Here is a 20,936-nt window from a genome sequence, read left to right as displayed (position 1 = left end):
CAGTTTGTTTATGTGGTGTATCACATTGATTGATTTGTGAACATTGAACCATCCCTGCATACCAGGGATAAATCCCACTTGGTCTAGATGGATGATCTTTCTGATGTGTTTTTGAATTCTATTGGCCAGAATTTTATTGAGGATTTTTGTGTCTATGTTCATCAGGGAAATTGGTCTGTAATTCTCTTTCTCTGCTGCATCTTTTTCAGGCTTAGGAATTAAGGTGATGCTGGCATCATAGAAAGAATTTGGGAGGATTCCCTCTATTTCAGTGGTTTCCATTTACATCCACTTTGTAGCAAAAGACAAGATCTCATTCTTTTTTATGGCTGAGAGGTTTCCATAGTGTATATACAGCATATTTTCTTTATATAGTATCAGTTGATGGACATCTGAGTTGATTCTGTTTCTTAGCTATTATGAATTGAGCTGCAATAAATATGAGGGTACAGATAACTCTTTCATATGCTGATTTCATTTCCTTTGGATAAGTCTCCAGGAGTGGGATGGCTGGTCAATATGATAGATCTGTTTTCAGATTTCTGAACAATCTCCATACTGTCTTCCTTAATGGTTTTATTAGTTTACATTCCCAGCAACTGTGTATTTGGGTACCTTTTACCCACATATCCTTGCCAGTATTTATTATTTTTTTGATTTTTGGGTGATAGCCATTATAATTGGTGTGAGGTATGGGTTTTATTTGCATTTTCCTGATGGCTAGTGATCCTGACCATTTTTTCCTATGTCTGTTGTCCATGTGTATTTCATCCTTTGAATAATTCCAGTTCAGGCCCTTTGCCCGTTTCTTAACTGGATTGTTTATTAATCCTTTATCAGTTGCATAGTTTGCAAATGTTTTCTCCTATTGCTTCTTCACGTTGTTGAGTGCTTCCTTTGCAGTGAAGAAGCTTCTTGGCTTGATGTAATCACATTTTTCTATTTCTGCTTTGAGTGCCTGTGCTTCAGGGGTCTTTTCCAAGAAGTCTTTGCCTATCCCATGTCTTTCAGGGATTCCCCGATGTTTTGATCTGGAAATTTAATGGTATTAGGTTATAAGTTTAGATGCTTCATCCACTCTGAAATGATTTTTGTATAAGTTGTAAGGTAGGGGTCTTATTTTATACTTTTACATGCATAGAAACAATTTTTCAAGCACCATTTGTTGAAGAGACTTTCCCTTCTCCAGGGATTGCTTGTCAAAGATTTGTTGTTTGTGGCTGCATGGATTCATTTCTGGAGTGTCTATTCCATTTTTGTTCCATTGCTCTACATGTCTATTCTTGTGTCAGCACCAGGCTGTTTTCATTATAATGACTGTCCTGTGATATGTCTTAAATTCTGGTATTTGATGTCTCCAACTTTGTTTTTGATTTTTGATATTACTTTAGGGTCTTTTTTGTTTACATATCAATTTTGGCATTTTTTTTCCTAGATCTGAGAAGAATGTTTTTGGTATTTTGATTGGAATCTCACTGACTCTGTAAATTACTTTGGATAGTGCGGACATTCTGATGCTTTTAATTCTTCCAATCCACAAGCATGAAAGATTTTGCTGATTCTTTACATGTCTTTCTATTTCTCTCTCTTTTTTTAAAAAAAGATTGATTTATTTATTTGAAAGTCAGAGTTACAGAGAGAGAAAGGAGAGGCAGAGAGAGAGAGAGGTCCTACATCCACTGGTTCACTCCCCAAATGGCCGCAAGGGCAAAGCTTCACCAATCCGAAGCTAGAATCCAGGAGCTTCTTCTGGATCTCCCACATGGATGCAGGGCACAAGGACTTGGGCCATCTTCTACTGCTTTTCTAGGCCATGGCAGAGAGCTGGATCAGAAGTAGAGCAGCCAAGACTTGAACTAGAGCCCATGCTGGCTGCCGGCACTGCAGGCAACAGCTTTACCCGATATGCCACAGCACTGGACCCCTTTATTTCTCTCTTCAATATTTTGTAATTTTCACCATAGAGGTCTTTCACCTCCGTGGTTAAATTTATTACAAGGTATTTAATTTTTCTGTAGCTCTTGTTAATGGGACTGATCTTACAAGTTCTTTCTCAGCTATGCACTGTTTGTGTATACAAATGCTCTTGATTTTTGTGTGTTGATTTTATATCCTGAATCTTTACCAAACTCTCTTATGAGTTCCAATAGTCTCCTGTTGTAGTCTTTCAGTTCACCGCTATATAAGATCATGTGATTTTTGAACCGGGATGATTTGACTTCCTGCTTTCCAATTTGTATCTCTTTGACTTCTTTTTCTTCCCTAATGGCTTTGGCTGAAACTTCCAGAAGTATATTGAATAGCATTTTCCCATTTTTTTCAGGTCCCTGCTAAAGTATTGTTTTATCAGGGTGATTTTATTGTCATTCTCTATAAAAGAAACCTGTTCCTCATCTTTGTCATCTCTTTCCAGCTTTATTTTTCTTCAGCACATCTAAAAACTGTTAAAGCCAGCAGGTAAAATACATATTAGCATGTGTATGTATAATTACTTTCATCTATATTTCTTCCTAATAGAATAAGAACTCAGCAAGAGAAAGAACTTTGTTTTTATTTTGCTGGCATATAGTGAGTGCTCAATAGTTATTTTTTAGATGCGTGAGTATAAAAAAATGTTAAACTGAGTTAAGTTATATTCATATGAATAAGCCTATTTTGAATTTACAGTCATTGGTCAGACTTTAAGTTGACTTGTATTTGCAAGTGAGTTGTCAATTTTATAAAGCAGAATCATCCTCTAACTTCACTGCTTTTCTTTGAAGTGTCACTAGCATGTGTATTTCCTTGTTTTGTCAGTTTTATATGTGATGACTTGCCAAGATTGATAGTCTTTGGTGATTACTCATCATCATCTGCTTTATAAATCTATAAATGCTTTATAAATTACTTCTCCATAACTAGGCTAAAACATCAAAACAGAACAAAAAGATGGGTTTTCTGAGTTTATCTTGAGACAAAGTTCAGTTAACACTATTACGGCTTAGGAGTAAACATGTTGTCCAAAACTCGGTATGTTGGTTTTCAGAGGTAACATTTAATATGGGTTGTACCTCCATGCTAAGAGTGTAGTCAGATTTCCATTTAGAGAATGCAAAAACAGATAGGAATCATTCACCTTAACCAACACTCATAGCTTAGTAAAACATAAAGCATTATTTATTCCAGTTCTATGAATGTATTGTTTTCAAAAGCACCCCGTTTGTTCACCATGTTTTATTCTCTCCTCAGGATAGAAAAGCTCTTTTCTTCTCTATGTAGTCATCAATCCCTCTTCCTTCCTCATTCCACAAACTGCTAGCCTTCATTATGTTCTGAGACTTACTTTCTTCAATATTATAGAGCTCTACTACCATGGGCTACAATGGCTCCAGCAATTCCTGACAGTATGTTAGATCTGTATTATGTAAGATTATGTCAAAAAGTTTGTGGAAAAATGAAATTAAAAGATAGATTTATTTTGATGTAAAGAATCTTGAGAATCAAGCATCATCTTTCATAATGTGCATGTTTTGTGAACTTTTTGAAGTACCATGATGTTTAATTCTCTTTACTCTTTGGCTTTCCTCTTTCATACTTCAGCCACAGCAGAGGTATGATAGATGTATGCATGTGGATGACCAACAAGGGACTTTTTTTTTTTTCACTAAGTCATTGTAATTACAAAGGACAGTAATGGATCTTCTGATTCTCTGGTGAATCATGACACAATAACAATAATAGCATTTATATTTTATTTCACAATGTACAAAGTATTTGTTGCCAGTATTGCCTTAGATTCCCACAGCAGTCTAATGAGATAATTATTAGCTCTAGTTTCTGACGATGGAACTGGGGCTCAATATGGTTTGGTAACTGGATTCTTGTGTTCTGTTATGCAGAGTTGAGAAACAAGAATTGTTAACTGTAGTAAGAAAATGTCTTATGTAGACTATTTGTGGTACAGCTTTTCTCTGAAAGTTTTGTTTCTTTCTAGCAAACTGGAGATGATCTATGGTATCTGTTTTGTTTTGTTTTGTTTTCCTCTTGTGCCCCATGAGAATTTGTTTTCTTTTAGCATTGAAAATTTTTTCCAAACTATTCCATTTTATTTCCTTCTACAGACAACAAAGTTAAAAAAGTAGTTCATGAATGTAAAATAGAAATTGTTATAATTTAAAACTAAAATAATGTAGTCCCACAAAACTAAACTGACTAGTTATTGATAATACTTTGGTATTTTTCATTGCATCTTTATTTATGGAGTTGATGACAGTTTTATGGGTAATCATTATTATGCTTTCAGTGTTTTGTTTTCATTTTAAAGGAAATATTTAAGTCTTTGTTTTATAATTATAGGCCTCAAAGATGTGTTTCAAAAATTTGATTTTATATTAACACCATGCATTGGGTAGAAAAAAAAACTTGCAAAATACTTTCCTGTGAGAATATATTTGCTTCTTTTTAAAATGGAGAGTTGTTCATCAATGATAAAATTTTCCTTTCTATCTTGTAATATTTTGATTGTCATATCTAATCTTAATTTCTAAATAAATAACTGTAAAAAAACTTCCAATTTTATTTTTACATTTTAATGAATATTTGTGTTCCATATGTAAACTGTCACAGCATGAAATCAATTTTCTGCCTTGATTCCTCCCAAATCTGAGATTTCTGTCACATTAATATTGTAATTAGAAACATTAATAGAGACGGCAACTTAAAAAGCATACTTTGCTTCTTGGCAATTTAGCATATTTCTCTGAGTGCATGGGACTTCAAGAACCTTCAGTCCACTAATAAATTTATTAACTCAAACTTAAAAGAAGTGAAAAGTCTCTTTTTCTTTCTCTCTCCCCATGGTCGGTCTGCTAAAATAGATTATTCATGCTTATTTGATTCAGGTAGGCTTTTGCAAGCTTCCCTACTAGGCCTGGGAATGTGGTACATTGAGGCCTTTTCAGAGGCTTCTGACATAGACCAAGCTTTTATTGCATGGTGTTTTATTATAGCCAAATCCTAGTCTCCACCCAGTTTGTAGGCACTCTGCTTATTCTTTTGAATCAGGAAAGGTTATCACCTACCTTAATCCATGCAGCAGCATGGATTAAGGACACCAGTGTGCCCCAGGATTCTCAAAGAGGATCCTGGAAACTTCTGGTTTCTTCTTTTTTGCAGTCTTTACTAAATTCTATTGGGCCTTAGGGGGATTTGCATCTGAAATGAGCAGCCTGGTGTTTTTCTCAATGAAGACATCAGATCAAAGTTCAGTTAGTCAAGGCCTTTCTAAAACATTAACCCAGCTTGGACTTACACAATAAAAAGATGAGCTCTAGCAGAAATTGCAGTAAAAACATTCTGAACTATAATCCGGATAAAGAATAGATTATAGGCCAAAGAACAGACCTTGTTTAAATTGCTTTAGACTAATAACTTCACATTTAAAAACTTTATATCCTATTTTTAGGAAACATTTTAATGTACTATAATGTATATGTCAATAAATTTTCATAGTAAGTGGACGTTATGTTTTGGGAACCACAATTCTGTATATATTGAAATGAATACATTATAACAAACTTAAATTTCTTTCATTAATGATAATAAGTAGTACCTTATGGAGGGATAAATAGTCCTTTTATTTAGAAAATGAATGTTAAACACCTAGACTGCATCTGAGCAAAATGTTTCTTTTAGAATTAAAAAAAAAATTTATTCCATGTTACTGTATAAATTGTGTATATGCATATAATTTGAGAAAGAAGTCATTGCAGTCTTAAATATGTGTCTCATATCAAAATTAAAAAATTGTCATTTAATAAATATAAAAACTTACTGTTTAGAATCTTCAATTTTTGCAGAGATCTTTTTGTTGACTGTTTTGTAACTTGCCTGTTTTGTAGTATTCATGACAGTGGAAATTTTAAGATTAGATCAGAGCTTTACTAGACCTATTGCCAGATGCAAATTGTTAACAATTTAACTTTGGAAGAGGTGTATATGTTACTTTTAAAAAAATTTTATTAATTTTATGTATTTCTCAGGTGCTAAATTGATGAAAACAGTCTAGAGTTCATTCAAAGCAATGTAATAATTATGTTATACTAGTAGCTTTATATTAGCCTGTGTAAATAAATTCAGTGTTTACAGTTAATAGAGTTTCTTATGAGAAAAAGTATTGGAGAAATCAGTGGATTAAAGATGAATTATCAGTGAGCAAATGATTATAGCAAGTTGTGGTTGATGTAGCTTATACACATTCTTCCTCTTTACCCTGTGCCTTGTCCTTGTCTGGAGTGTGTCACATTTATTTTATGCAATAAGCTTAATTTTAAGATTTTAAGAAATATTGAATAAGGCCGGCGCCACGGCTCACTAGGCTAATCCTCCACCTGTGGCATCGGCACTCCGGGTTCTAGTCCTGGTTGGGGCGCTGGTTCTGTCCTGGTTGCTCTTCTTCCAGTTCAGCTCTCTGCATGGCACAGAAAGGCAGTGGAGGATGGCCCAAGTGCTTGGGCCAAGCACCGACGTAGGAGACCAGGAGGAAACACCTGGCTCCTGGCTTCGGATCAGCGCAGCGCGCCGGCTGTGGCAGCCATTTGAGGGGTGAACCAACGGAAGGAAGACCTTTCTCTCGGTCTCTCTCTCTCACTGTCTAACTCTGCCTGTCAAAAAAATTGAAAAATATTGAATTTAAAAATTATATTCTGTTTAGTATAATTGAATATCTGGTTTCTTTTGGGCCTCTCACCAATGAATTAATTTGGCTTGATTTTTATTTAGTCATAGTGATTTTAATTAATCATGAATTAGGTATACTAAATTTCAAACGTGACAAAGTATACAGTACAGTAAAAGAAATTAAAATACGTTTGCGTTTATATCAAACTTACAGGAATGAAGATACATGAAAAGTGTAATGCTTGTTTTTTAATTATATTTAGTTTAAAATAATCAGTGTATATTTCTAAGCAATTTAGTGGGCATATATGTGTTACATATGTATATATGATATATAATAATCCTTATTAACATTAAAATACATAAATATATCATTGTTTTACTGGATTTAACACAAATGAATTATAACTTTAAAATCTAATTTCATTAACAACCAATATGGGTTTTTCTTAGCAGGTTGGACCAGTGACATCTTCAAGATTTGGTCACTATTATGATGTATCAAAAAGGATACCACGAGAACTAATTGAGACTTCAAAATGGCATGGATTTTTTCTTCCAGAAAAAATGTCTTCAGCTGATAAAGTAGAACGCTGGTATGTTCATGACCCATTTAATAGCATATTCTCATTTCAAAGGTTAATATAAATCACTTTTTACCTTATTTTTATAAAGAATGCATTTCTTAGGATATATTTCCTAATAATGTTAATTTTCTACTTAATATATAATCTTAATTATATATGTGTTTCATAATATTTCATTACGTGTTTTTTTTTAATCTGTAACTGTTGAACCCACTGTTACTGTAATTTGCAACCTGAGAAGTCTGGGTACCAGACTGGTTCCAATATCTTTTGGTCTTGTTTTTAAATGTGGAACAGTTCATCAGACTCTGTCAGCCCAAAATGCAAATAAATACTCATTTCTAACCATAGCAATGAAAATGATATAAAGTAATGCTGCTTGCTCCATGTCTCTTGGTGCATGCTCTTTCAGAAATTTAATACATGTATACTCTCCAATACTTTCTTTATTAGGCTTTCTATTTCTACTAATGCTGTAAATAAAACAGTCTCTTGCTGTAATTTTAATTGACAAGAGAATTTAGAGTTTAAGTTTTACTATCAAGTACCCATCTTGTTTAAACTGCTAGTGACTTAAAGAATAAAATAAACTCTGGGTTCAAGTACATAGTTCTTCCTTCTGTTTCTTAAATTCAGTGACAGTATCCTTACGTAAAAAGTTATAGGTAGAGGTTAGGGCAAATACCACCTGCCCTACTTTAATCATTAATTTTTTCCTGACTTTGAATGACTATATTGATTATGCTACTTCCCAGTTTTTCCACATAGTGAACCACACATACATATCACATTCAAATTTTGGAAATAGGCCAAAATAACCTTTCTATGATTTCTCAAATAGTAAGTTATGGAATCCAGATTCAAAGTCGTTCTACAAGAGTAGGTTTTAGCCTAATTGTTAAGATGCCCGTGTCACTCATTAGTACCTAGTTTCCATTTCCTGCCCCTGGGAGGCAGCAATGATGGCTCAATCAATTGAGTTCATTTAATTATATCATACTACTAACCTGAGAGATCTGGAGTGAATTCCCTGGTCCCTGGCTTCTACCCAGCCCAGCCTCAGCTATTGTGAGCATTTGGGGAGTAATCCAGAGATTGAGAGTGTTATCTATCTGCCCTTTCCCAAATAAGGATGCAAAGTCAGTTTTATCTCACTCAAAAATCTGCTGTAGAAATGTCAGACTACCTCCATTCATGGAGTGCTTAGGGAAAAAAATGTAAAGTGTTCATTTAAGTATGATATAATTAAATGAAAAATAATTTTGTGTTTTCATAATTTGAAGAAATCTTAAAGATGAAACTTTTTATGCCTAAAAATACAAAATTTTGGTTCATTCATTCAACAGTGAAGGAAATCAACATTACTCAGGCAATGTTCCAGGTCTTTGGCCTTCCATCTCATTTAATCTTCTCAACTCTTAAGAGTATGAAAGAAATATTTTATAGGAAATGTGAAGTCAGAGTTTCAATGTAACTTTCCCATTGTTGCAGAGCCTGAATGACTGAGCTAACACTCAAAGCTAAGTTTCCAAAACCTCTGCTCTTTTTTCTATACCATGCTGCCTTCATTACCTAGGAGGTAAATGTACAGCCTACCAAGCTAGGTTCAGAAAAATTCTACCTTGATCAGCTATGAGGATATGGTCCAACAGTCTTTGAAATATGTATTTTCTTTGCACAGAATAGGAAAATTTATAGATTTTAATTATCAAAGCACTATATCATTTCATAGTAGCTAACTGATAATTCATTTATTTCATATTAAACTTAAATGCTTAATTAAATGTAATTAAACTTTAAACATGTAATTAAATTAATTTTGAAAATGAGTGCTTTAGCATGTGAGATTTATTTTAATTTATGAGATGTGTATGCTCATTTCACTAAAATGAACTTTACTGGTTCATTTATAAAACAATAAAGCTAAGCCTTACAGTTGTCTGTTCTTTTCCTGTGATTAAAACTAAAGGATATAGTTGTGTCCCACATTTTATGTAAAGATATAATATGTAATTTTATAATTTCTAAAGGCACTGTTAAAATATGTAAAGGTTTTTTTTTAACGGTAAGAAAAACTAAAGGTCATTTGAAATTTGCAGTAATTAATTTAAAATTATCAGGAAATTTTCCTGTGGAAAATGTTCATGCATACAGTTTAAGTTTTTAAATTAAAGCCTGGATATAAAAACATGAAATATATTACAGTAATATTACCAACGTAGTTTTATCTTGATAGTTTAATATCATAAATCAAGTAATGTGAGTCCCAAAATCCTAAGAAAACTGATTTTGAGAATATATATGTGTTCTAATTATTTTTAAATTTGACTTCTTTGTATTTTTAAAGATTTATTTTTTCATTTATTTGAAAGGCAGAGTTACAGAGAGGCAGAGGCAGAGAGAGAGAAAGGTCTTCCATCCGCTGGCTTACTCCCCAGATGGCCACAGTGGCCAGAGCTGCACCAGTCCTAAGCCAGGAGCCAGGAGCTTCTTCCAGGTCTCCCATGTGGGTGCAGGGGCCCAAGGACTTGGGAAATCCTCCACTGCTTTTACAGGCCATCCAGCAGAGATGATAGATCAGAAGTGGAGCAGCCGGGTCTGGAACCAGTGCCCATATGGGATGCTAGCACTGCAGGTGGCAGCTTTACCCACTATGCCACAGCGCCGGCCCTTGACTTTGTTTTGAATTAAGCTTTGCTAACAGGCATGTGCAGCTACAGTTCAACTTCTTCACTGGAAAAATACTGCCATTCTTCAAAGTGGGGACAGAGTCTCAAATCTACTAGTTCAGAACATGGACCCTTTGGGAGGTAATTAGCTTTAAATGAGGTCATGAGAGTGAGGCCCAGCTTTTTCTAATTGGTGTCCTTATCAAAGAGGGAGAAATATTGGCGCTCTCTCTCCTTGATCATGCTCTAATAAAAGGAGTCATGTGAGCACACAATAAGAATTTTGCTGTCTGCAACCCAAGGGTAAGAGTCCTCACTTGACACCAACCCTGCTGGCTCCTTTATCTTGGACCTCTGGTCTCCACATCTATGAGAAAATAAATGCCTGTTACTTAAGGCACCTGGTTTATAGTGTTTTGTTAGAGCAACCTGTCTTTGGTCACTTGTGCTGCATTAACAAAAAAGCTGAGACTAGGTAATATCCAAAGAACAAAAATTTATTTTCTCACAGTTCTGGAAACTGGAAGTTCAAGATGAAGGTGCCAGCAGGGTTGACAAGGTGCTGGCAGGTTCAGTTGTCTGGTAGGGCTGCTCTCTGCTTTCATGATGGTAGCTTGTTGCTTTAATTTCTGAACGGGAAGAACACCATGTCCTCATATGGCAAAGGAGGAAGGGCAGCCAGCTGAAAGCTGCATGAAACCTCTTTCATAAGGGCCTTAAGGCCATTTATAAAAAACAAGTCCCCATGGCCTCATAACTACTTCAAGGCCCCTCTTAATGCTATCACATCAGCAACACCTGAATTTTGAAAGCGCTACAATCAAACCAAAGGATAATCCAAGCCAACAGCTTACTATCCTGTGAAATTCACCTTTTCATTGTAGGTATGTTAGATCTTAAATATTGAGTTTGCATACAATTAGTAGAAAATATAATTTTGATATGTTTCTTTGAATTTCAAGATTTTGCTTTTACATATTTATCCTTAAACATAGCTATGAATGTTTTACAGTAGCTAAGTGGGTTCTACTGGTTGACTGAACTGAATTCCAAGGAAATCACTTATCTTTCCAGGAGAATTTATAGAAGAGAATCAATGGGAAGAAGAAGGAAATAATACTTTAGAGTTTAGAAGTCATTGCATGTCTCTTTCCTTGTCATGTTTCTTTACCAGCTTATGTGGGACCTCAATATAAGCTTCTGTGATATTTTTCTAGACAAATATTAGCTGTACACCTCATATTCCTACTGTCATTCATACTTGCATCAGAACCTTTCCTGTGTTACACTCTAATTATTTGTCTTGCCCACATGCTTGCCTCCCCTTCAAACACTGGAAATCTTTGAGGAGAATTTGGCTTTCTTCATCTTATTCCTAGAATTTGAGACATAGTTATAAGTTGATAGTTGATGCGTTAGCAGATAGTTCAATTCACATAACATAGTAATAACTCAGATTAACTGTGGCCATGTTCTTAATACAAAGATTTACTGGGATAAAACCAGTAACTGAAACATAGCCATGCAATGGGTATATTTTATTTAAAAAATAGAGTTCTCATAGGCTGAGAAGAGGAGAATTGCAGTATATTTAAAAAGCGTAAATAGAAAATTCGCATGTGTGAAAAAAGAATTAGGTAAAACTGAAGATTCAGAACAGAAATCATGTAATTATAAGAGTATATTATTAACTACCTTATAAAAGGATATAGTGAATGATGGAAAGACATCATGTAAGTGTGATGAGAAAATTTGCCCATCTGCGTAGCTATTTGTGGATAAGTAGTGTCTGAAAATTTAAAGAGAGAACCATTATCCTGAACCTCATTTTAGCCAGTGAAGAGAAGTTGCTTGCAAGTTTGCCTTTTTTCCTCCTCCTTCCTTTCTTTGTTTCAAGAGGGTCCTCAGGTACACAAAGTTTAGTGGGTTATCTTACCACACATTTCAGGCACAGCATGTTATCCTCAGGAGTACACATGGTTTTTGTTTTATTCTTCCCCACATAACTCCCCCATCCCTAATCCCAGTTGTCTTTCCCATATCCATGTTGTCTCATACTTGTTTTTGTCCTTCCAAATTTCGATTCTTCCTTCACTAATCATTGACCTTTGATCCCTCTCTTTCTCCCTCCTTCCCTCCCCATCCACCACATCCAATCATTAACAAGCCCCACCAACTGTTATCTTCAAAGTATGTTTAGGTATCACTTCTTTCAATCTTCACCTCTACCATATTAGCCTGTGTCATCCATACTTCTTGCCAAAATTCTTACTCCTTTTTCTTTGGGTTCTTATCTTTCTCTGAAACAGCTCTAGTAAACCTCTCAACAGAGCATTGCATGATAGAACTTTCTGTAATGCTGGAAATTTTCTGTATCTGCCTTGTCCACTTTGGCAGCCACTGGACACATTCAACTGATGATTACATGAAATATGACCAGGGACACTGAAGCACTGAAATTTTTATTTTATTTTACTTTAATTAATTTGCATGTAAGTACTTAGTGTAACTAGTAGTGGCTAACTATCTTGTTAGGCAGTCCGATTCTATATCTTTTTTTTAAATTTTTTTTTATTTAGTAAATATAAATTTCCAAAGTACAGTTTATGGATTACAATGGCTTCCCTCCCCCCATAATTCCCTCCCACTCGCACCCCTCCCATCTCCTGCTCCCTCTCCCATTCCATTCACATTAAGATTCATTTTCAATTATCTTTATATACAGAAGATCGATTTAGTATTTACTAAGTAAAGATTTCATCAGTTTGCACCCACACAGAAACACAACATGTAAAATACTGTTTCAGTACTAGTTATAGCATCATTACTTCACATTGGACAACACATTAAGGACAGATCCCACCTGAGAAGTAAGTACACAGTGACTCCTGTTGCTGACTTAACAATTTAACACTCTTGTTTATGGCGTCAGTAATATCCCTAGGCTCTAGTCATGAGTTGCCAAGGCTATGGAAGCCTTTTGAGTTTGCTGACTTCGATCTTATTCCAACAGGGTCATAGTCAAAGTGGAAGTTCTCTCCTCCCTTCAGAGAAAGGTACCTCCTTCTTTGGTGGCCCCATTCTTTCCACTGGGATCTCACTTGCAGAGACCTTTCATTTAGGCTTTTTTTTTTTTTTTCTTTCAGAGTGTCTTGGCTTTCCATGCCTAAAATACTCTCATGGACTCTTGAGCCAGATCCGAATGCCTTAAGGGCTGATTCTGAGGCCAGAGTGCTATTTAGGACATCTGCCATTCTATGAGTCTGCTGTGTATCCCCCTTCCCATGTTGGATCGTTCTCTCCCTTTTTGATTCTATCAGTTAGTATTAGCAGACACTAGTCTTGTTTGTGTGATCCCTTTGACTCTTAGACTTATCAGTGTGATCAACTGTGAACTGAAGATGATCACTTGGACTAGTGAGATGGCATTGGTACATGCCACCTTGATGGGATTGTATTGGAATCCCCTGGCATGTTTCTAACTCCACCATTTGGGGCAAGTCCTATTGAGCATGTCCCAAATTGTACATCTCCTCCCTCTCTTATTCCCACTCTTATATTTAACAGGGATTCTGATTCTATATCTTAAGTCAGTTCTCATCACTGCTCCGGCTCAAACCCACCAATAACTTCCAGTCTCCTTCAGAATAATAAACACATCCTAACAGAGCTCTGATAAGGCCCAGAGGTCCTACATGCTTTTACCTAACCTGATTGCTAGCTAGCTCTCTGATCCTATCAGGATTTGAAAAAGGGTAAAGAGAATATCAGGATGTTTTGCAGGTTTCTGATATTAGATCTAGGATAGTGACATCTACTGAAGTAGGTAAGCCTAGCCATATATCCAACAACATTGATTTGTTCACCTTCTCTGAACATGAAGTCTTTCCATGAACCTGAGCACCTCTCTAAGCCCAGCATTATGCTGAATTCTGACTTTACTGTAGTGAACAAAGCAGCTATGATCCTTGCCAATGTGTAGCTTATTGTCTAATGAGAACAAACAATTTTTAAAACCATACAAATAAGCAAATATATGTGCATATGAAATAAAGAATTATAAATACTATAAAGATTTGCCATGAAGGAACATAATGAGGTTGGGAGCAGTGGGTATACTCAAGATGTATTCAGCGAATGCCTTTCTAAGTAAAAACACTTAAGCCGAGATCTAAATATGAGAAGTAGACAATCATGTGGAGGGTACTGAGTCAAGAAGTATTATTGGCAGAAGGAAAGGAAAGAAATTGCTGTGTTCAAGGGCCTTAATGGTCATTTGTGCTGAAACAGAATGAGTAACGGTAAAAGCTCTATGGAGAATGAATTCAGATAGACAGGCAAGGATCATACCACTATCTAAATAAATTTATTCAATTTGGCAGGGAAGCAACAATAATCGGAAAGTGTTTCAGGTGAGAGAAGATTTTTATTAAAAAGCTTAAAGTTACCATCAATTTACATTTTCCTTATTTTTATTTTTTGTTTTATATAATAATTGTATATATGAGCATACTTCAGAAAGTTTACAGAAAAATTAAATTTGAAAATAAGTTTATTTTGTGTTGCAAAAAATTATGAAATCCATAATTTCGTAATACATATTTTCCACAACTTTTTTTGAAAACCCTATCATTTTATGGGGTACAGTGTGGTAAGTCAACACATGTACACAGTGTATAATGATAAAATCAGTGAGTCCTGTTTAGTTTTGTTGAAAAGTTGGTGCAAAAAATGTAAGAGAGAGAAATGGATGAAGATATAGAAGAGGAAGTAACCATTTCTGAAGATATGGACTGATAACTTCTCTTTGTTAAATAATAGAAACAGTCATCCACTGAGGAATAGTTACATACCTCTTGTGAGTTTCATCTAAATAAGGAAATTCCAATATGGTTATTTTGTAAACTTGAATACACTTACTACAGATATAGAGGTATCAGATACTTAAGGTAGTAACAGTAGATCAGGTTGTATGACTTTCATGTATCTGTGCTAAGATCTGGGCATACACAAGGCTGATGTTAGGCCAGGTGAAGTTAACAAAAAGATGGAGGACAAAGGAATTTAAAATATTAAAATGTGTGAACAAATACTGAAAGGAGAAAAAAAATTGAAGACAGCTGCTATTGATATATATGGAAAAAGAAGGAGCAGTGGTCTGGTAGTGGACTTAGAAGTCTTGATAGCTGGTGAAAATGAACAAATTGTGCTATTGAGATAAGTAGTGTTGGTTGAGAATAAGCTGTGTAAATTAGGACTATAAACCAGAAAGGAAAATGGAGCTTTTATTCAGACAGAAAATTAAAGCAAGAATGGGGGACAGGGGTTTGGCTCAATGGTTAAGATGTCCTTTGGGACACCTGCACCCCACATGAAAGTACCTGGATTCAAGTCCCAGCTTTGCTCCTAATTCCAGTTTCCTTCTAATGCACACCCCGGAAGGCAGAAGGTGGTGGCTCAAGTGGTTGGTTCTCTATCAGCCACATGAGATACCTGGCTTGAGTTCCCAGTTAGTAGCTTCATTCTGACCCAGCCTGTCTCTTGTGGATATTTGGGGAGTAAACAGCAGATAGGTGATCTCTGTCTTCCTTCCTTCCCTTCTCTTTCCCTCCCTCTCTCTCCCACTTTCTCTTTCTACATCACAAATAAATAAAATTTAAGGAACAAAAAGAAGGGGAGAATGACTGGAGTGGGCTACATATAAAAGAAGCATGGATTTGTGTGTTTGTTTTATTTTACTAGAAAATAGAGGAGATACAGAATAATTTGAAAATAACATTGGAGACAAAGAGAATACCAACAGATCTCCCAGATGTTGAGAAAAGGTTCTAAGCTACGGATTTCTTTAGTTAAGCTCAAGTGTCCACCACTTTCCAAGGGAAATCCAATTATCCTGGAGAGTGGTAGGCACTGTGGCTTTTGTTAAGGTCTAAGGCCGATGGTAACTGCAAAGACTGTAGCAGTGACTGCAGAGGGGGCTCTGCAGCAGCTTTCTGTGCATAAGAGACCCAGGGTGGTAACTGGGCTTAGCATCCAAAATATAATGGAGTGAAAAAGCAGATTATAGAAACAGGATAAATAGCACAATCGTATTTACATAAAATTTTTATAGCTTATCCCAAATTCTTTCCTAACACTAATTCAAGAGATGCTAATTTAGGTCCAAAAAATTACAGATACACAGTCAAGTAAACTCATGAAAGACTGGAAGCTAAATCCCCGTCTTAGTTGATCTCAGAGATTCACTGTATACATTAGTGTTTGAAATGCTCTGAGAGAAATGCCAAAAGTTTTTTAAGAGTAGTGATAATAACATTCTTTACATTTGCTTTTTTTTAAAGTATATACTCTTCTTTTAAAAAAGAACAACATCTTTACCAGCACATTTCTTATCCTGAAATTGTATTTCTCCATAAAATGAGTAAGGTCTGGTGTAGAAAGATGTCTGACAGGATGTCCTTCAAACTGTTAACAATGTTTGCCACTAACTGATGGATTTTAGATAAGTTCTTCATTTTTTGTGTGTTTAATATATATATATGAATTTTTATGATGAGCAAGCATGATTTGTATAAGAGGGGAGGTGATTTCAAATTAATGGACCTAATCATTTGGGAATAATATGGAGAAATACTGATCTCACGTCTTATGTCAAGCTATATTCCCAAAGAAATATAGACTCTAATAAATGAAACAATAAAAGTAATAGAAGAAAATGTTTAAGAATGTTGTAAATGCCTGTAGTGGGGAAATGAGTGTATCTAATGCTCAGATCCAAATGCCATTCTCCATTTGAGGAGCCAGGACTCTTTGGAGAAATGATTCAAGGGGGAAAAATATATACATCTGTTTGGAAATGCTAGAAGAATGATAAAGGCATATCAAAGTGATACAGAAACCAGCTCAAAAGGAGAGTCCAGTAGCCTAACTGGAAAAGATCAAAATAAATCATGTGGCTAGGCATTGTGGCATGGTGGCAAAGCCACTGCTTAGGATGCCACATCCCATATCAGAGTGCCTAGTTCAAGGCCTCAGTTACTCTGCTTCCAATCCAGATTCCAGATCACGCACACTCTGGGAGGCAGCAGGTGATAGCTCAAGTACTTGAGTCCCTGACACCCACATGGGACATGCAAATGGAGTTCCTGGCTCCTGCTTTCAGCCTGGACCAACCCTGAATATTATGGGCATTTGAGGAGTGGACCAGCATATGAAAGATACGTCAGTCTGTCTGTCTGTCTGTCTCTCTGCCTTTCAAATAAATAAGTAAACACTTAAAAATAAATAAGGACAGTAATAGATTATAATCCGTTTTATAAAGTAGGAAGCCTTAGGTATACTGTGACATAAGTAAATGTGTAAGCTGAAATTTTGTTAAGGAACAAGATATTTACATATCCTCAAAATAACTCCTCCCCAAATACTTGTTAACTACAAAGGGAAAAAAATAACTTCACCCTAGTCAAGATAACATCACCACTAGTGGAAAAAATCAAAATCATATATAACCTAATAATATACAATGAGAAGTCAGGAATACTTCTATATTCTGTACACTTCCTACATTCCTACTGAAATACATAATTTAAATGTAATCAAGAGGAAACGTCAACTAAACCCAAATGCCTACCCTATCAAGTCCTCAAAAGTGTCAACATCATGGAAGCTCAAGGAATCTCCAGATTCAAGGAAGCTGAAAAAACATGACAACTAAGTACAGCACATGATCGTATATTGAATGATATTGGGGATCACTGCTAAAAGTTGAATGGAGCCTGAAGATTAGATGGTACGATCACTTTCCTAACAAATCAAAATGCTAAGTCAGCTGGTTGTATTGTGCAAAAGGATGCCCTTGTTTATAGGAATCACCACAAGTTATTAAGAAATGATGGGGCATAAAATCAGCAACCTATTCTCAAGAAGAACAGGAATAAAGGGTTTTTTAAATATATATTTGTAATTTTTCTGTACATTTGAGATTGTTTCAAGGTTTTAAAATGTAAATATATCTGTATTATAATGAGTTTAGACAATTTTTAAATTGTTAAAAAAGTTGAATACATTATAATTAAATAGGCAAAATGTTAGCAATGTGTTCTCAAAAGAAGATACAAAAATGACCAATAAACCTTTCTGCCTCAAAGAAATATAAACCAAAACCAAAGAGATAACTATCAACTATTTAAAATGATAATGTCCTATGCTAAAGATGGTGTGAAAAGCAGTCACTCATGTTACTTATGAGAATGTACATTGTTAAAGCAATCATAGGAAATGGTTTCAAAAATTTGAATGACATTCTTTGTTGCCATTGTACCATTTCTAAGAATTTATCATAAAGAAATAATGAAACAAGTTAGCAAAGATGTGTGTATAAGACTGATCTTCATAGCTTTCAATATCATACTGAATATCTGGGTATAACCTATCATTTGTTAGTATGTTTTGGTTGAATATATTATGTTGTGTCAAAATAATGGCATACCTTCATACAGAGTATGGAGATTTAAAAAAAAGTGAAACACAATAAAATATATAATATGTTATACATTATAGAAAATAGTCATCAATGGTCTAATAATAATTATATGTGGGCATTCAGATATGGATAATTTTTCTCTTTTTTATCTTCTTGTAATACAATATAGTTTATATAAGGGCTTTTTGGTTAGAAAATATGGCTCCTCTACCCATTAGTTGTTGACATTGGGCAAGTTATTCCACCTTTCTGTACCACTCTTTCTTACTGTGTAAAGTTGGCATAATAATAGAAAGTATTTTATTTGGTTATTAGGTGAAATATTTAAAACATAGCACTTAGCACACAATGGCTAGCATGGTAAAGGCTTAATGAAATTTGCCACCATCATTGTCATTATTTTTGTTTATATGTTTGGAATTCATTATAAGAAGCATGTAGTCTTTAAAAAAAAAAAAAAAAAGCTTTATTTATTTACCTGAAAGTCAGAGTTACACAGAGAGAGAAGAGGCAGAGAGAGAGAGAGAGAGAGAGGTCTTCCATTTGCTGGTTCACTCCCCAACTGGCCGCAACAGCTAGAGCTGTGCCAATCTGAAGCCAGGAGCTTCTTCCAGGTCTGCCATGTGGGTACAGGGGTCCAAGGACCTGGGCCATCTTCCACTGCTTTCCCAGGCCATAGCAGATGCTAGTCTTAATATATTACATTTATTACTTCATTTGTTTTTTTAAAGAAATCATAGGAAATTAGTAATATCCTCATTTTGAAGAGAAGATAGGTACAATTGGTTTAGTTAATTTATTTGAGATCATACGGGGCTAACTCTAAAAAAGTAATAACAAAATTGGAGTTCTTACAACTGGTTTCAAACATATTACTCAGCTATTGTAAATAAGATAGTATGATATAAAATAAAAGTGGATATCAAGAGGAACATACAAATCAATGGAATACAATATAAAGCATAGAAATAAAGCTTTACATATGTGCTTAAATGAAACAATCTTCAACAGGGTGCCAAGGCCACTCAAGAGGAAAGAAAGCTTCAAAGCTGGTACTGGGAAAATTGAATATCCACATGAAAAGAATGGAGATAGCCCCTTATACCATATATAAAAATTAATGAAAATTAATTAAAGACCTAAACAAAAGACCCAAGACTAATAAAAGTCCTGGAAGGGAAAATTTCTTGCATTGAACTTTGAAATTTCTTGAATATGATACCAAAAGCACAGTCAATTAAATCAAAAACAAATGGAACGATTTCAGACTTTAAACTCTGTGCATCAAATGACACAATCAACAGAGTGAAAAAGTAACCTAAAGAAAGAAAATATTTACAAATCTTTTATCTGATAAAAAATTAGTGTCTAGGGTGTATAAAGAACTTCTACAACTCAGCAAAAATTACTGATTAAAAATTGGCAAATGCTAATCTGTCCATTGATGAAAGTAGAGTGTTGAAGTCTCGCAATATTATTGTATTGGAGCTTATGTCTTCCTTTAGTTCTATTAACATTTATTTTATAAAACTGGGTACTCTGGCATTAGGTACATATTCATTTATGGTGATCATATCTTCTTGTTAAATTAATCCCTTGGTTATTATGTAGAGACCTTCTCTCTTTTAGCAGTTTTTGTCTTAAAGTCTGTTTTGTAAGATATAACTACTTCTTGCTTGCATTTAAATGGAATGTCTTTCTCCATCCCTTCACTTTCAGCCTCTGTGTGTCTATTATTGGGTCTTTGTTTTTTATTTTGTAGCCATTCAGCCAGTCTGTATTTACATTCAAGGTCATTATTGATACATAATGATATGGTTCTGCCATTTTCCCTTAAAATTTCTTTTTTGTTCATGTGAATATCCTTTGTTCATTTCCAGTAAATTTCATACTTTCACACTCTTAATGGTTACCTTTCTTTGTTTCTATATGTAGTGTATCCTAAATTGTCATTTTTAAGGCCGGTAGGGTGATAATGAAGTTCTTCAGTTTTTTTAATTTGCATTAAAAAGTTTTATTTCACCTTCCTTTAGGAAAGAGAGCTTTGCTGGGTACAGTATTCCAGGTTGGCATTTTTTAAAAAGAACTTGGACTATGTCTCTCCATTCTCTCCTTATCCATAATATTTCTTTGAAAAATAAGCTATCAATCGAATGGAATTTTCTTGACAAGTAACCTAATGCTTTTCTCCTGCAAACTTCACAATGCTCTCCTTGTGTTGTACTTTTGCAAGCTTGATTCTAATCTGTTGTTGTGAGGTTCATTTCTGATCATGTCTATATTAGGTCTTACAGACTTGCTGTATTTGGATATTTCTCCAAATTGGGAAAATTTCCTGCTATAATTAGTTTTATGGTTTTCTGCCACTCTATTTGTCCATCTCAAACCTTAAATATTGTTTTGTTTGATGCTAGCCCAGAGTCCTCAAAACAGCTTTCTTTCTTTATAGCTACTTTTTTTTCTGTCCAACAGATATGTCTTCAATATCAGATATTCCTTCTTCTGCTTTATCTAGTCTGTTGTTTAGGATTTCAGCTGTGT

General features: G+C 34.8%; 1 protein-coding gene across 2 annotated transcripts in view; it reads left to right on the top strand.

Moving 5' to 3' along the window:
* ELP4 (elongator acetyltransferase complex subunit 4) overlaps nucleotides 1-20,936 on the top strand; it is a 276,483-nt gene that overhangs the window by 74,559 nt on the left and 180,988 nt on the right. For both annotated transcript variants that reach the window (XM_062198049.1, XM_062198050.1), the window contains exon 5: nucleotides 7,114-7,253. In XM_062198049.1, coding sequence (XP_062054033.1) covers nucleotides 7,114-7,253 — 140 coding nt within the window. The remainder of the gene's footprint in view (nucleotides 1-7,113; nucleotides 7,254-20,936) is intronic.

The sequence above is a fragment of the Lepus europaeus genome, chromosome 7, assembly GCF_033115175.1.
Source record: "Lepus europaeus isolate LE1 chromosome 7, mLepTim1.pri, whole genome shotgun sequence".
In the NCBI taxonomy this organism is placed as follows: Eukaryota; Metazoa; Chordata; class Mammalia; order Lagomorpha; family Leporidae; genus Lepus; species Lepus europaeus.
Note: the sequence above shows the minus strand (reverse complement) of the source record. Positions and strands in the feature narration are given on the sequence as shown.